This window comes from Leptosomus discolor, chromosome 13 (genome assembly GCF_034619465.1).
Source record: "Leptosomus discolor isolate bLepDis1 chromosome 13, bLepDis1.hap2, whole genome shotgun sequence".
Taxonomy (NCBI): domain Eukaryota; kingdom Metazoa; phylum Chordata; class Aves; order Leptosomiformes; family Leptosomidae; genus Leptosomus; species Leptosomus discolor.
The window spans coordinates 620896-635744 of NC_141403.1; the positions used below are offsets into that span (position 1 = coordinate 620896).

Here is a 14849-nt window from a genome sequence, read left to right on the forward strand (position 1 = left end):
TAGCAAAAAATATTACCAAATAGCTCAAGAAGGACCTGTTCCATCCTCCATTGAAGTCAATGGGAATCCTTTCATTGACTTCAATGGATATTGGATCAGACCCAAATTGAAAAGATCAATCGCGCACACATTAGGATAAAAGAACAGCTATGCCCTTCTCTAGAAAAAAAGCACGACTTCAATTCAAACAACAGATTACAGGAAGCAACCAGTTGGGGAGAAATTTTTCTTCTCCTTTGAAAAAAAATCTGCAAGAGGACAGCAATTCAAGATCCAAGAGCCAAATCTCTCAGTTTTGAGTTGTAAGTGATTCTCATCTTCCATTACCCTCTGAATAGGTGGGGGTGACTGACACTTTGAGAGATTGGGACCGCTGTTTAACAAACCAGTTCCCTTCTCCCCATTCCTGTCTTTGGTTGAGAGTGCAGAAAGAATCAATAAAGCATTTCTACTCCTTCCACTCAAGGGTCAAAGCTTCAGAGAACAGAACTAACATTTCCAAATGCAAAAACTAGAAGGCCTAGTGTCAATTTGAGAACCTACAGCGGCAAGCCCCTTTCTCCAGCATGTTACTAAGTTGGTAGACTTAGACGCAATCAAGACACTATGATACCCAACTCTCACGTTTCATACTCAGGATTTTAATAACGGGTTGCCTTAAGCCATCGTTTTGCCACCCTGTTTGTTCCATCAAAGTAACTGTTGATTTTACCCAGAATAACTGTATGGAAAATGACCCTATAACTGGGTCAACATGCACAGTTCATGAATTCTTGCAGTGCAGCTCCCTGTGCATCTCACAAAGCCCCTCCAAAGCTCAGTAAAATCCATACAAGCCGCAGCTCGCTCAGCCACCTGAAAAATCAGGGTTTGGAGGGCTTCAGAAATCAAATGTAAACTTCAGAGGCTGACAGCCCTGGTGTTTTTACACAATGGACAACTTGGGTAACTCTTCAGTACCTGAGATGAGGCCCAGATTGGAAAGATCATACATCAGGATAGAAGATACAGTCTGCCCTCCTCCAGAGAGAACACAGTTGACCCAAACACCAGAATACAGTAGAAAAAATTCAATTCTGGTAAACTTCTTGCTTTTCATTAACAGCTTAGTGACAGACAAATACCTTAGGGTGTCTACTAGGTTCATTGGGACTCCTCCAAATGGAGAAAACCAAGGCAATTAGGTAACACCCTGTTGCGTTAGAAGACTGGGATGAGAAAGAGAGGTGCAGCCACCCCTCCACAGTAATACTTTTTTTTGAAAACTGTGAATCTGAATGTGGCCCCCAAAGGCACTGGTGGAAGTCCAAGAGAAAGGCAAGAGCATGCCTAAAATCCTAAAAGCAAACTTTATTTTGTCAAATATACATTGTACTTCAGAAGAGAAAGGTAAGCTGCTTGTCTGTCAACCGTTTGTCACTGATTAAGGATACAGCATTTAAGAAAACCTCATTGGTTTAGATTATTTTTAGTTAGTGTTAGGCCATACACTGAATTCACCTCACTAAGCATCTGTTTAGTTTTTTTTTTTGCTAGAGAAAGAGGAAATCCTCAACTCTGCCCATTCCATCCAGGCCCCTCTCTCAACTTAATGGTGTATTTCAGTCATTCACATTTAGAAACAGAGGACAGTTGGCTTTTTTTTTTTTTGGTAGTCCAGAAGGATGAGCATTTTAGGTTTTTATTCCCTTCGTTACCTTTCAAACAGTCCGAGCTCCATGCATTCACTACCACAAGTTTCTTTGAAAGGGAGGCAAAGGTATTTTTAAGAACTGAAACAATTTCAAGATTCATTTTCATTCCCCCTTCCTCTGACATTACACATGTATTCCTGCCTTCACACGTGCACCCCAATAGACTAATCCAGCGTACTTGTTCTCACTCTCATTTCACCACACAACTCAGCAAGAACTGCTGTGCTCTGGAGCAGTGCTCTAGGACTCCTCCTACTTACTGCTCCCCCACCTGCTTTTCTTCAGCTTCCCAACCCAACTGTGCAAGCCCTGTTTAGTGCATTCTACTGGCAGCTTTAAAGCAGAGAAACCACTTGGTAGAACTAGGGGCAGGGGGGCAGTAACTAACTAACCAGAAAGGAGCTGTATCGAGGTGGAAAAACAGGGATGAATAAATGGGATCTGAGGCAGTAAAGGGGAGATCCAGAGGATCGCAGCACAGGGAGTGGTTTCTGGCAGAGGGAAGGAAGAGACAACCTAAAGCCACTGATTTTTCACCACAGAAAGAGCAAAAGAAAGAAGAGGGGCATGAAGAAAAGCAGAGAAAAACAGTGAGTGTTTTAAAGTTGAGAGGGAATACCCATACTGCCAGCAACCATCAGCAATATAGACAAATACACTCTAGAACTTTGTAGGTGTCAATAGGGAATGGCAGAACTGACTGTATCTGAAGTTAGAAAAAGTAGGCAAGAAGAGGCAAAGCGATATATCAATAAAAGTAAACGTTTCTTGCTGCAGCAGATTTTCATCTTCCATAATTTGAAGCTGGGATTAAAACTATTAGACAAATTCACATTACTTCCTCAACCTTCCTTCTCCTCCTGCCCACTTATTCCTCCTCTTCTCACCTTCTTTTCACACTTTGTCCTCAAGAGCAGTACTGCTATTTGACTTTTATGTCATACTGCCAGGACTTAGCCTATGGATCTACTGGAACCAAAAATAACTCAGAAAGCTCTCCAAACATGAGCACACGCACACCTTCTAAAAGCATTCCCAAGTGGGAAGGATGGCTTTCCTTGTTTACAAAGTCATAATAGAGAAAGGGTTTTAACAGAACTGCACTGCACAATAAATGCATTTTACACTGTAGAGGCTAAAACTAAAGTACCGTCTAATAAAAAATAAAAACACCTTTCTGTTGGTACTGAGCCTGTTTGGACCTACACGGCGTACCATCAAACGACCTACTAAATCCAAAGGGCAAAACTACTTCAGCAGATTTCATGAGCAAACTCAGTGAGGGGGCTGTCTACAATCACTTCAAAGAGGAACCCGAGTTGGCCACAGGTCTGTTCACCCAGCCCTCCTCAACCCAGTCGTATCTCATCAGCACTCAGCTCTGCCCCTTGACTAAGGCTGCAATTTTATTCTCCCTCCACCAATTTGCTTCATTCCTCTTCACATTCAGTTACTGATTACTGTACAGTCATTTGTAGTTAACAGATTAGACTAATGCAACATCCAGCCCAGATCTGCAACATGCCATTGTGCAAATTCATTCGTTATGCAGCTGCACTTAAACCCCACTTACAAATGCCCTCTGAGTTCACAAGGGACTTAGGAAAATACATGTATAAGCAAAGTATGGAAAGCTGCACAGTATGCATCTAGAAAACACAGGCAGCAGTCCGGCACGGAACACTTTAAACAGAGTGACAATGCAGTAATTATCCATACATCCTTTGGCACGAGGGCGACTTGTAGTGCCCCACTGACAGTATAATCCTGTCCCAGAATCTGTTTATAAAGGTCTCGCCCAAGCACTCAAGTGCAGGAATAAAATAACTGAGAAGGGGGAGGGAGGTCAGAAGCAGAGGATGGGAAGCAGAAGCAGAACAGTGCAAGAAGCCACAAGTGATAAGTATTGTTTACCTGTCAGCTGACATTGATTAATCTTGTGTTCTGTGATATCACTCAGCGACTCAAACACCTGGAGGCAGCTGTCGCAGCTGTGCACAGCTTCTTCTTCCAGCTCCTCCCCTTCGTCCGGCCTTTTCTTACAATCTAGCACTTCTCCATCCTCTGTCTTGTCTTCTAGTTTACAGTTAGGGTCTGAAAGAAAAATCAAGACCATGACGTCAGGCATCTAAGAAAAGAACCTTTAAAAAGAAAAAAAGAAATCAAGATAGGTTCTTGCGGTAATGATGAGAAGAAACATATTTGCACAAGCCTGCAGCACACCATAGATTTTATTGCTAAATAAGCAAAGTAGGTTTTTTTCCTTAATTTTTTGCTAATCTCAATGAAAGGAGAATTTCCCTTTTCCTCCCACAAATGCAGCTCCTTTTCTCACTCAAGCAATTCTTCCACGCTTCAATGTTACGTTTGTCAATTTTATCACAGCTATTGAAGCTGCTTTGATCATTGTAAGAAAGGATAAACCACCTATGCAATTAGTTTTCAATGAAAAGAAAAATCAAATCAATGAGTGTGCAGGAACTTCTTTTCACTGTTAACTACAGCGTTTCACAGGAAATTACCAGAATTAAGAGACTAACAAATTTGATTTACATAAACATGAAATTAATCTTGATTTTACAACCCACTCCAATACTCCATCACCACACTATTTGACACAAACAAAGCCCTGGAAAGATTATACGCTGGGTCAAAATGCTACACATGCTTTGAACTTGTGTACGACTTAAGACAAAGCCAATAAAGTTTTTTATTTGCCAGATTATGGAAAACTGGGAACTAACTATTGTAAAACCTAAACAGTGCACAAGGAGACCTTTGTGCATTTCAGGGATGGCAGGATAGCCCTAGCAGTCCTGAGCCCAGTTGAAGCTTTAAACTGGCAGAAACGTGCCGTTTCACTGCCATCCCCTGTGCGCGGAGAAGCCACACAGCTCGCTGCACTACCTCCGTCCCGCAGACGGCCATCACAGGGTGAGATAATGTGAAGTCTAGAACTTTTCCTCCTCTGAGGAGGAGCAGAGTAGCTTTAACTACTCCTGACTTTTTGCCCACTTTACTAAAAGCTTCCTTCAAAAGACAGAAATAAAACAATCTGTCTTCCCTAATAAAGCAAGCTGGCACTTAACTTTGTTTTTCCTTGGGAACCACAGTAGAACAAGTGAAATGCAGAAGAAAAATGGTTGTGTACATTCCTGCAAAAGGAATGCAAGTGTTTCACCACTTTTCCCTTCTCTGCTTTGGACACTTCATCTTTCCTTTTAGATATTTGAGAAAGCTAAGACTGAACAAGTCATTTTAGAAAGCCAGGACAAACTCACGGAACACCAGGAGATTGTGCAAGCACATTTTAAGACGGCACACCCCTTCGCCAAGCGTGTGGCTAAGCAGGAGCAGGCTTCTCGTCCACAGCAACAGAGATGGTATCTGTGAACTCGCTTTATTTAGCGTTGGAACTGACCAGGACCATACACAACTGCTTGAAAGGAGAGGAAGGAAAACGTGCCAACCCTAAATTCACATTAGACTGGTGAAGAGGTGAGGAGGAAGAGGAAGGGGATTCCCCTTTAAACCACTCTCAAGTCCTCTCTCGGCACCCTACAGAGATGTGGGCACAGCCATTCCTGGATTTGCCACCGTGCATGAAGCACAGGTGTTCTCGCTGCCCATGATGAAGGTCAGGGCTCTCACCATCCTCCGGCATCCTTTGCTCCACACCGCTGCACCCCGCCCTTCAACTGGGCAAGCACAGCCAGGCCCGCAAGCAGAAGCTGGAAATGACCCATGTCAGGAAGTCTTCCTCATGCTATGTGGCTCGTGATCAAAACCGAGGAATTTCTTTGACAGGGGTAAAGGGCAGAATTTATTTTTAAGGGAATTATATTACAGAGGGAAACCAGATTAATTTTTAAAAATAAAAAACACATTCTGAAGGCAAAAATATATTTGCTGTGCAAAAGCCCTGCCTATATACTGTGTGTGATCCCTACATGACAAACTACACTCACAAGCTACTTTCAAGAGTGAGAACCTCCACTTGGGCAGCTAATTCGAAATAGAGGAGTAGTCTGCAAACTGACACACAAAAAAAGGGGTGCTAATTAAATAAAAGGACTTTACGGCATTTCAGCCATTGTTGAACGCTCTGAATCTAATAGCTTCCACTGCTACTTCATTTTCCAAGACATTTTGCAAGATTAACAAAAGTAGTTAGGAGATCACCAAGTTATAAGCAGTTCTGAAAAATAAATAATTGCCTTAACTGTTGCAAACTGACCCCGACATCATTAAACACTTGTTGGAAGGCAGCATGTGCACATCGCATACGATTAGTTGTTCAGCTCAAGCTCCCAGTTTCATCTCATAAAACTGACAGCACTCAGGGAAATGTGGGCACTGGGTTTGAATTTTAACATGAGTATTTAAATGCTGCACATAAAATTTACAGACCTGTTTGTTTTAAAAGAAGGGTAGTGTCTGACTCTGCTTTAAGTACAATGCTGAGGGAAAGAAAAGGGAGGGGAGGGAATTCTCAAGACTTATTATTCAGAAACACTTTCACTTCACAGGAATTCAGCAATACACGCACACGTAGGCACACATGCACCCCTTAGTGCACAAAAGCCTAAAGAATCGCCCAATTTAAAGCTTCCTACTTAGAGACCAGTTATTAAAATTAGAATCATTTTAAGACTAATAAATGTTTTGCTTCTCCTTCTGCACTTGCAGATATAAACTCTACAGGGACAGAAGTCAGTCAAGCTTATTCCCTTCTGCTCCAACTTTAGAATACATGCTCTAGCCAACTGGCACATTTGTTTTTAGGTCAACACTTAAGTGGGACCCTCTGGGATCTAGGTTCGAGTTTAGCCTACGACAGCTTTGTGAAATGAGTTCTGGCAGTCTCAGCCCCTCTCAATGAATGCATTTCCACTGTGATCCGCTTCCACGAAGAGATGTCACCACCAAAATAAAGAGATATTTAAAGAGAGAAAATACCACTTGAACACTTTGTGAATAGACAGCTTTTCCTAAAACAACAAATATCTTCCATCAAGAGCTGGTCTAACCATAAAAACAGTTACTTAAACTGAGGATAAGCTGCCTTACTTAAGATGCTCTTTTGAAAGACTGGCATACAACAGATTTTATAAATGCAATATGCATTCATCTGTACTTTCTCCTTAACCTCCTGTTCAAACCTCATGCTCGCATACAGACTTCAGGGCCAATGTCACTCATCTCCCACACTTCTTTCTCCCCAATATCTGCAACAACCACAGCCACAATTCCCTCAACAAAGATTGTCTGCATAGTAAGATTACCTTTCCCAACATCTGCAAATGCCACTGTCATTTCCAGAGGCTTCCCTACCCTATTTCAGAGGCTGCCATGCACCAACTGAAATTTTCCAATACACATGAGCAGCAATACACATTGACTCCATCTGCAGATATCATTGAAAATTATCTAGTACAGAAAGGAGGATTACTTTTTTTGAAACAGAAATAAATTCAGACTATTAAGGTACTTTAAAAAAAAAAAAAGGAAAAAAAGAAGAGAAAGAACAGTTGTCTTCTGTTACTGATTATGTTAACATTATTTATAAATGGAAATTAAAAGAAGCATGATTTTCTCATTACTACGTTCCCTGGCAGGTGGTTCTCCCCTTCCCTTCTTCCTCCTCCCCATAAGGGATGTTATTGCTGTAACTTGGTCTAATAAAACTGCAACTTCGGGGAAAATGAAAAATTGCATTGGCTTAAAAGTGTTGGAGGCAATAAAGCCATGGACTTCAATTAATTTCAAGTATGGGAGCGGTTTAAGGCCAACCAGCAGAAATTGTATTCTGCCCATGTAAAAATGAGGTTTCACCACATTTACTTTTTATAACCCATATAAAAGTCAAGTAAAAGTAATGAATATCTAAAAGCCATCTCAGTGGACTGGCAAAGACTATCTGTATTCTTGAAACTCATCTTACATATTTCTGCCTATGCTACAAGGATCCATAGCTAATCACAACTAAAACATCAAACTACCAAGAAAACAGCCTCCTTTCCAATCCATTTCACTGCCTTGCAGTAGACCTCCTTCCAAGCCACTTCTGCATGGAAAAGTGCTGGCAAAAGAAAGGAAAACTTAGATCATGTGGTTATAATTATTACCAGGCAAGGAATATTTCTTCAGCTCAGTGGTAAAGTAAAACTCTGTCGCTCTCTGCTCCCAATAGTGTCCATCGCAAAACAACTGCCTCATTAAATCTCTGCAGTAAGATTAATATGCCGTAGCTGCACTACATTTATAACTTGGTACTCTATAAAAAGCACATTTAATGGTTAGAGCCAGAGCTTAGATACAAAGTATTACTATAAAAACTTCTGGCAGTGTGTACACAGTGTGGGCCTTCTGCACTGCTTGCTCTATCAGAAGGTTTTTTGTTTTTAATAGCAGCACCGCATTCTTGCTAGAGAGAAAAGCACGATGTTAAATCTCGCCGAGAAACAGACAGAGGACAACACAGGACACGATGGGAAATAAATAAGTACCAAGACAACTCAACCATTGAGAATTATTTTAAGAAAAAATGCAGAAATGCAACCATTCCTTGTCATATTGATCTCCAGCTTTGCAGTCCTCTATTTTTCAACTTCATGCGTCTACAGCAGCGCAAGTTTGCTTTTTTTTTTTTTCAAGATTGCAGATAGCTAAATGGAGACATAAGTACATCCAGAAGAGTTTGAGAAATTTCCCATTAAAAAAGCAGAGAACTCTTTCACTTTTATTTCCTCTTTTCAAATGACATAGTTTACGCACAGAGCCAGTAGAACCTATAAAAGGCACAAAGCACCAAACACAAACCCACAGGACACACACACAAGAGAAATACAAAGTCTTCTAGCTGAAGAAAAAATTAACTGCATTCTTCACCTTCATAAGAGGGATAACTCCAACTGTTCTCAAACAAGTTACCTACATGTATTCAGAGATGACTAGCCTTCTAGGAATAGCCTTAAGGAGTCAGCCCTTACTCCAAAAGGTGACCTCAGCTGAATGAACGTGACTATTCAGATGAGTCAGTCCTGCTCTTCAGATAAAGTTCTGGGGAATCAGTACCAAAGACAGAAGTGAAGTATTTCTTGCATTCTCAGAATCGTATTAGAGAATAAGAGAGTCCTTGTTGTCATTGGAAATTAACAATTACTTCTTCATTATTAGTAACAAATACATAACCTGTAGTCCTGACTCAAACTACAGCTTTGTCCACCCAGTCTCACTGACTTAAAATTAAGGAGCCCTTAATTAATCCCTGACTGGTAAGAAATTACACAAACAATCCTAGAACAAATTACATATTTTACAAATATGAAAATAGTTTAAGTGGAATGAATACTCGTTTATCTGCAATAGCATAGGGTGAGCTTTCATGTGGAGTATCTAGGGAAGGATTATTTTTAACACACACACAAAAAAAGAAAAGAATAGAAAAAAAAGAGAAAAGCATGCTGCACTTTAGAAGCATCTCACTTTCAGTTGGCTGACCTACAAAAGGCAGAATTTCTAGTTCTCGGGAATTGAAAGGTGAGGGGAGAGGAACGTTACTTTCCATTGCAAGCCCCAAGAATGAATTCTAAGCTGAAACAGAGAAAGAAGAGCGCAGGCTTTGCAAAAACACCCCGATGCAAAAATCCCTCACACTGTTGTCAAACGGTAAGCAAGCACTAATGAAGGAATTCAGCATTACCAGTCTGTGCGGCTGTGTGTCCCACACCTGCCTGCTGGTCCTCTGTTTCACTTTCTTCTACTGTCAGACAAAGGTAAACAAAACAAAAACAAAACAAAAAAAGATGTTAGGTAGGTAGCTGAAGTGTTTCAAGCATCTCTACACCAGCTTCAGTTCTGAAAGCCAGTAATGCTTGTACAACACGGGCAAGAAAAGCTGCACTGCAAAGTGCGAAAGCGCAGACCAGACCAAAACAGAATACGTTGCTGTGTGGAAGCTACAGATCTGAGAACAGAGCAACCAAATCGTTTTCAGGGCTTAAAAACCAAATCGAATTTCCTCTGGGATATTTGTCTTCAATGCACTTTATCGTATTTGATTATGGAACTAAATGAGAGAATAATTCTGGGCTTTAAGATTCTGCTCACTCCACACGGATAAGAGAAAGCCTTCTCCTGGCAGACGGGAGAGGTGTGTGTGCTAATTCATACGTAGGCTTTAAAAAAAAATAATAATAATCCTATATTCAGTAGCAAACATCTCAGCAGTGCAGACAGCCTTGCAAAGGAGAACTAACCCCATGCTGTTTTACTGTATACACCATGCCAGCATCTTTCCCTTGGCTCACAGCTTTCCAGAGCAGTAGAACTAAAAACAATACAATTCTTGTCAGATTCACTATTCAAAACTTGTTGGGCAAGAGTGAACCTAACAAGAGCCATTCTGCTGCTACTTTGAAAAATTAGAGAGTGCTGTTCTCATATGCTCTGATACAATGCCTAAGTCAGATTGACTCTCCCAAAGTAAAAGTAAGGGAAGAGCTAAAAGGCAGAACCATTTCCTTTTTATTCTCCCAAAGACCGAGTTCTTTGAGCTAGAGAACAGCAGAGAGAAAAGAATTCATTCTGCCTCCACAGGGGAAAAAGCTGAAAGGGGAAAGACTGCACTTCTGCAGCATTTCCACTCCCAAGAATTCAGACCTCGAAAAATAATCATGCAACGGAGTTAAAATCCAAAGATTTGGGGTGTTTTTCCCAGGTCTTGGGATATGAGAGTGCAACACTTAGGGTCACATATAAATCTAGACATATATTCAAAATAAGTGATACATATACACACTCCACAGGTACCTCTTTTCCTCCTCCGCCAACCCCAAGGCTTCATACAACTGGTTGTTTCTAGAATCTGAGTTTCTAGGAAAAAAACACCAGTTTTCATAAGGACACTCTTAGGACACCAGAAACTCGAAACACAGTGCATATATTAGAAAGCGTCAAGTACAATCTCTGGAGGACTCTGCACAACCTCTATCTCTGTCCCAGAGCTGTGGCTAGCAAGCACACTCCTCTCATCGACAGAGATCTGATAAAGTTTCCCCAGCCCTGGAGTAAGTGAAGTATTTCACAAAATACGATTTTATGAGCTGACTGTTTCAGTTGAGCTTGTATTTTGCAGCCATGAAGTTACCAGTACTTCAGCTGTGATAATACTGTATGATTTTCTTTGTTATGCTGAAGCAGTCATCCCAGCAGTCCTCACAGCCAAAGGAAACTGGTCAGACAAAGAAAGCAATGGGAAAAGCTCATGAAAAGCTGAGTTTCGGGCAACACGTGGTCAATCACAAACTGAGCTAAACAGAAAGATTTTTCACTAGAGCAACACAGATCAGTAAGACTTATAAATAAAGCAAGAAAAATAAGGAATACAACTAGTAGACAGTTTACAAAAAAAACCCCCGCCTTTTGTGATGCCCGCAAAGCCCCCAGCGAAACCTCTCCAGCAGCCCAACCTGACCCTGCTTATGCCCACCATCAGCTGTTGATCTATTTCCAAGAAATGTTCTCAAGAACAAGCTCTAAAACTGAAAACTGTCCATCCCTCAAGAGAAAACTCACCTTGGTCATCAGTACCTACTGATCGACCTTATTAAAGGTTACCTACCAGTGAAATACTCAACCACGACACATGTCACAACTTGATCCAGAAAGGCAGTTTAGAAATTCTAGCATTTTTTTAAGTTTAAAGATGGAATTGAGGTGGCCAAACATGAACTCTTCAAGAACCAATTCCCAAGTAAACTTTAAAATAAAGCAGCTGCCTGCTAAGAGGTAAACAAGATCTGCCTGTGAGTGCACGCAAACTAAAACGCAAGAGTTCATCTCCTCTGCTGTTCTGTACTGAATGGCCACTGCCACCAGCTGCAGTACCAGAATCTCCCACCAGTGAGAAGTGACTGCACACCAAACGTGCTAAGCTTCACACTGCTGACCGAGAGGGACACCAAACATTTTTAGGGCTTAAAATGGAAAAAAGAAACATGGATACTGCCTAACAAATTCTTTTCAGGTATGCAATTTCGTAATGTGAAAACATGACAGCGTATGCCTTGTGAAACCAAACGTTTAAAACTTCCCTGTTACTTAGGGATCTGAAAATTCTGTGAAAGCTGAGGTTTGTTTTCAACAAAGGCTGACCACTGTATGTCTTTATCAAACTAAAAAAGGAAATGAGCATCACGGCAGGTAACTTTGTGGTTAGCATCTTTCTAACTTCCAAGCTCTTCAAGGATTCTCAGCCACAACAGACCCAAGTAGGTCACTACTTGTATTAGCTAGTAATATTCAACTAGACTCACACATTTGTCAGGAAAATTAAAACCACATTTAGAGGGAAATACAGTGAAAGAAACAAAACTACCCCACGAAACCCACAGAATAAGGGAAATCTCAGCATCAGCAGAAATCATCTACAAAACAGCATCTCCTTCTCCTTTGCATTAAGTTAGATCATTCCTCCGACTAGCATGGGTATTTGTCACCTTAAGTAAGCTACAGCCAGCAGCATCAGATAAGCTCTCGATTAGCACTTGATGCCTTTCCACAACCAGACTCCGAAAACTTCGGTGCTATTTCAGCTCTCAGGCCACTGTTAAACTCACCTGACTATGAAAGGTAGTGTGACATGCAGCCAACATCAACTTCCCTAAACATTAACTATACCTTTTTCTTTCAGAACCTATAGAGAGAGATGCTGTAAGTTTTGCTAACCAAAACCATTCCTCCAGCACGAGCATGAAACGTAACTAAAACGAGCCACAAGGACGATGTGCCGATAAAACAGCGGTGTGTACGCACTATTATTAATTCAAACATCAAAATTACTGATGCTCTACGACGGTAATTGCACATCACCTTCACTACAGCATATACCACAACCTAGCACGAGGCAAGATAAATTCTAGATAACAAAGTTATAGAATACTAGTAAAAGGAGAGGCCTCAGGAAACCAGAGCAATAGCTTTTGAATCCAGACTATAAGGGATGTTACTGCTGAACAGCACTTCTAGATACATGTGAAATAAAGTTGTCATGAAAGCAACAATATTCCTTGTCCCTACAACTACGTGTTTATGACCACAGGTCACCTGTTTTGTTAGCTGTAGAAATATTTCTCAGTTGACTTATCTGTTCCTTAAAACAACAAACCATCAAGTCCCTACTACGTATTTTCTCACTGCAACTTTTGAAAACAAAATGAACAGGAACCCCAAATAACAAAATTTCTAAAAAAAGACCAGACCACCACAACGGCTGTGGCACCACACTTCTTGAAAGCATTTAAAAAAAAAAAAAAAATCTCAGTAAGGGAAAACAGAATTCCAGCAGGTCAGTTCTATCTCCCATTACAAAAGCTTGTGGGTTGGACAGACACCAGTTTTCAACATTTTACTGCAAAAACCATATCTCTAAACTGAAGCTATATCTGTGTGAAAGGTTAGGACATTTCAGCTTTGGTACAGCCAGTGTCCAAGGCAAAACCTGGCTTCAGTTCAGAGCATCTCTCATGCTTAGGCTGCTGAATGTCAACATTAAGACCAACTATTCCTTTTTAAAGACAAAAAAAAAGAACCAACCAACCAATCAATCAGGTAGTACCACCAAGGACAGCCAATGAGGAAAACCCATGGGAATTTTCATACAGAGGTCCCAAAATAGAGTTAATCTCCTGACTGCTCTACAGCAACACCTGCTGATCAACGAGGATGTCACCCTGCTAGCTGACGCATCTCTTCATGGGACACAAGGTTAGCCTGTAATGGTGGGAGACTATTTTATAAAGTTAGTACAAAATACACACAGATTTTCTAGCTTGCAAAATCTCATTCATGTTCTACCAACTAACCAGGAGTCCCCTTCACTGAGAAGTTAATCTGTAGATTTAGCACCCTCTGGAAGGGCCCAAGTCATGTCTGGTTGATGCCTGGGAAAAACCTTGCATGGAAAAGAAACGGACAAAATTAGAAATGTGAAAAAGGACATTTTCACTGAGAAGGAAGCCTTGTGGAGAACTCCAGCTAAGATTTATGACTTCTGAGCTGTTACAAACCATAGTAAAATAAAAGCAAAAGATAATTTAAAAAAGAGTATTGTTTTCTAGTCTGAGTGGGTTAATAAATAAAAAAATTAAAAAAAAAAAAAAAAAAAAAAGAACTGCCCCAAATGCCTGAGCCTCTTTTCAGCTTGTTAAACAAGGCAGGAGAAGCCACATATCCCAAAATAAACTATAAAAATAGATTGCTATTGATTTATCCCTTCCTAAAACATATTCCTTGAGAGATGTGAAAATAAACCAAATAGAGCAACTAAGGCTGTTGGGATAGAAAGTTTAGAATATATATTTTTAACTTGCACTTTGCATTTCCTATAATTCAATACTTAATCTATAAATTTCCATTAGCATATATTAGTATTTCAATTTAAAGCCATCTTTGCACAAAAGCCTTTTTCTTAGGATGGTAGCTTTGCAAAGTGCATCTTCAATCTACATGTTTGAATAATTTCTGCAGACGAGTAATAGAGACACTAGCTGTATTAGCATAATCAATACACAATTTACCGAGTTACCCACACAGAACAGAAATAAATGTGTGCGCCATTATTTCAGTACCTACAAATGACTGTAATTTCTGGAAGTATCTCTCTACTTCTCTTTTCCCTCCTCCTCATGGCCACATAAAAACCAAGAGGACATGCATACTGCCACCATCTACAGGTAGATATTAAGTATGATTAGATAGATTAATCACATAGCAGAAGGCAAATTTAAGAGCCTGTTACAGGAGGTGCAGAGTATCCTCTAACTATTAAAGTCAATGGATTTTGAAGATGTTTTGCACTTTGCAATAACGTGCTGTGGAAATACACCTCCGTAAGGGTTCAGTCAGGACACAGAACTGAAATTAAAGAAGTTACAGGGTAGTATTAAATGCAGGATCACCTGTCAGTGCATCACCTGCTCAGCCTACACCTTCCTCCACTCTCTTCTCTCCCTAGGTAGCGCTGGTGCTCCAAGACTCACCTTTTAAACCTTCTGGCCAACACGTGCAAGGGCAGGATTTCACACCTGGCTACGCCGCACGGAAGCAGCAGTTCAGTGGGTGACTCCTGGAAGTCAACAACCATTTCAGGCT

The 14849-nt window shown here is 40.7% G+C and overlaps 1 protein-coding gene across 1 annotated transcript in view; it reads right to left on the bottom strand.

Annotated features, from left to right (window-relative positions):
* The window catches only part of ZNF521 (zinc finger protein 521), a gene marked incomplete at its 5' end in the record, with an annotated part of 246223 nt that overhangs the window by 218120 nt on the left and 13254 nt on the right, over window positions 1-14849 (bottom strand). Inside the window, 3 exons of the mRNA XM_086472764.1 lie at window positions 3609-3788; window positions 9400-9459; window positions 10509-10571. Of these exons, the coding sequence (XP_086328890.1) occupies window positions 3609-3788; window positions 9400-9459; window positions 10509-10571 (303 nt within the window). The remainder of the gene's footprint in view (window positions 1-3608; window positions 3789-9399; window positions 9460-10508; window positions 10572-14849) is intronic.